At 43.1% G+C, this 2715-nt stretch overlaps 1 protein-coding gene across 1 annotated transcript; it reads left to right on the top strand.

Annotated features, from left to right (window-relative positions):
• The first annotated feature begins 1182 nt into the window (after positions 1–1182).
• Positions 1183–2181, top strand: LOC128372560 (homeobox protein vent1-like). The gene is made up of 3 exons (XM_053332656.1): positions 1183–1456; positions 1558–1790; positions 1903–2181. Exons 1-3 carry the CDS (start codon positions 1183–1185, stop codon positions 2179–2181), a joined length of 786 nt encoding a protein of 261 aa, XP_053188631.1.
• The last annotated feature ends 534 nt before the right edge of the window (positions 2182–2715 follow it).

The raw sequence follows: 2715 nt of genomic DNA, 5'->3' as shown, positions 1-2715 counted from the left end.
GATTGCACATGTATAGGCATATAATTGCAGTGGCTGTAGTTTTCTCCTGTGCTATGTGAAGAGTTACAATGCAAAAAAGTTTCTCTCATCTTAAATTCTTCCTTCCGTGTGGACATTGCGCATTGTGAGATGTTATTGGCCTCAGACTTCAAATGGGATTCTAGTGAATACAAGAATCCGCAGTCATGTTGTATGGGACAGTTTTGCCATATATATATCTTTAAAAACAAATTATAAATCTACATTCAGAATATTGGGTCCATCACCAAACACCAAATCACAGATATCAGAGTTGTGAGTGAAATCTGGAGCTTTTCCTCCTATTACATTCCTAAATATATGTTGTTCTTTCTTGCTGACAATTTATAATCACGTCCTATAGGTCTGAGAATGACTTGCATTTTCCTCCATCTCTCCTTTGACTCCCATATCTGTGGTTGTCTGGACCCGTCAGCCTCTGATTGCACTCCAGTGTCTCCAATACTGCCATGTGACTGACCTTAAAAAAACACCTTTAAACCATATCTGATAATAGACTCCCTCAATGAGAGAGAAAAAAGTAGTTCCCAAGTATATAACTGATAAAGGATTGACTGTGAAGAGTCAGTGATTTGTTGACAAAGTATTTACATTGAAACGTATGGGACTCTGCACCCCACTCTAAGAATCACTGCATTAAACATGTTTTTATCAGACTCAGAGAACATCCATGTGAAATTAAATTACATGGCATTAATCTAGCAGGAAATTGTATCAAATGAGAACTGTAATTGCACCAGGCCTAATGAGTCTCGTCATTTTCACACTTTCCCTCCGGTGCTACTGTATGCAGCAGTGACATGAAAGTATTTGGTCTCCACCTCTGCAGAAGATACAGCTGTTCCCGCGGAGCCCCCCCTTCCTTTCCAGTTTCAGTTGGGGCGGACAAATGTATGAGCTCAGGAGGGTTCTCACAGACTCGGCGGCGCCAGGTTTTCACACACTCACAGGATATGTAAAGAGTTCAATAACGAGCCATTAACCCCTAATCATCGGGATCGATCGGGCGTTAACAAGGGTCTCTACATATGCAAATCGAAGGGAGGGCCAGGTCCTATAAAGGTTGAGCCTGGACACAAGCTGCTACCAGTCTCCCTCTGACATTTGCTGGATTTACAGGTCAACGAGCAGCACTCTGCAAACATGGTCAAATACTTTTCTGTAGACTGGCTGGCCCAGAGCCACCACAACACCGAGCCAAGAGAAGATCACGGAGATGTCACGGATACTGCGCCCACCTGCAGGCCACATATTCCATGCATGGTGCAGCCGCGACCTCCGACTTATGGCAAGGGTTACCTGCAGCCCAAACCCAGATCATCAAAGCCCACTGAGCACATGGATCAAATGGAGAACAGCGCGCATCAGGACTCCAGCCTGTGCTCACCTTTGCATCCAACAAACTGCTCCTCACCAAGTAAGTTTAGCTTCAAACTCCACAAGAACAAATCTAAAAGTTTGTGAAATATTCTCAATTCAGGTTTGAGTGTTTCTAACCAGAATTTTCCTTCCTTTTAGTTTCAGAAATCAGCGGTTACTCCTCCGGGTATGAGAGCGAAGCAGCTTCCTCTGAGTGTCTGTCTGTGGATGAGGGAAGCGAGGTGGAGAGAGAGGGATCACAGCGGCGTGTGCGCACTAAGTTTACCCCCGAGCAGATCAGCAAACTGGAAAAGATATTCAGCAAGAATAAATACCTGGATGCTGGAGAGAGAATGAAGACAGCACAGAAGTTGAACCTCTCAGAAACTCAGGTAAAACGCGATTCACACTCCACTAAATCCGTTTAATACCATTTTTTTTATCATGACTCTCTATTCTGCACTATTTTGAATACTCACTTTATTTTTGCTTTCTTTTTCTAAGGTGAGGACCTGGTTTCAGAACAGGAGGATGAAGCTGAAACGGGAGGTTCAGGACTATCTCGCTCCACAAGTACCACAAGTGATGTTCCAGCCTCTGTCCCCGGCTCAGTACCACAGCATGGCTGGACAGCGACCCCAGTATTCCTCGGCGGGCCCGGCCTTTTACCCTCTCCCTGTCCCGCAGCTGGTCCTCCACCAGCAGCACCACCACCAGCAGCAGATGCCTCCTCACCACCAGCAGCAGCAGCGCGTCATGATCCACAACCCACATTTCTATTGAAGCTCCTCTTCTACTAGACTTTTCCCACTGAAACACTTAGAATCCAAACATGTGCAATCCAGAGTTGTTTTATTTGAAGTGTGATTTTTAGTACTAATATTTGATATATAAGTTGTATATAAATAACAGAAGTCTATTTATCACTGAATAAAGTTTATCTTCTATACTGCAGCAATGGGTTCTTTGCTTTCTTTGCCTGGCCTGGCTACATTAAAGGTGCCATTGTATCTCTCAGATAAAGCTGATTATTATCTTTATTGCAGGATTAGTTTAACATGAATGAATCATCCTGTCTTTCATCTTAAGAAGAGAGGGAGATAAAGAAAAAGAAAGAGGCAATACAAATTCCATTGGTTTTAGGTTAAAGATTCTTATCACAACTCATTGTGTGGATCTCCTGATTTGATCCTCTCATAAATACACAAATATAAATCATAGGTGCATAAATGAAATCACTGATGGTTTGGGCGTCATGTGCTGTAAAGTTACAGACAAACAAAAGCAGCTTTTATCCTACAAATGTCAAATTCGTGA

This window comes from Scomber japonicus, chromosome 14 (genome assembly GCF_027409825.1).
Source record: "Scomber japonicus isolate fScoJap1 chromosome 14, fScoJap1.pri, whole genome shotgun sequence".
NCBI classification, from domain to species: Eukaryota; Metazoa; Chordata; class Actinopteri; order Scombriformes; family Scombridae; genus Scomber; species Scomber japonicus.
Note: the sequence above shows the minus strand (reverse complement) of the source record. Positions and strands in the feature narration are given on the sequence as shown.

What these genes read in the sequence shown, in the direction of transcription:
- LOC128372560 (XM_053332656.1), top strand. Translation starts at nt 1,183, where the DNA reads ATGGTCAAATACTTTTCTGTAGACTGGCTGGCCCAGAGCCACCACAAC. An exon ending in AACAAACTGCTCCTCACCAA is followed by an intron (nt 1,457 to 1,557) that starts GTAAGTTTAGCT and finishes CCTTCCTTTTAG; the next exon opens with TTTCAGAAATCAGCGGTTAC. An exon ending in TGAACCTCTCAGAAACTCAG is followed by an intron (nt 1,791 to 1,902) that starts GTAAAACGCGAT and finishes TCTTTTTCTAAG; the next exon opens with GTGAGGACCTGGTTTCAGAA.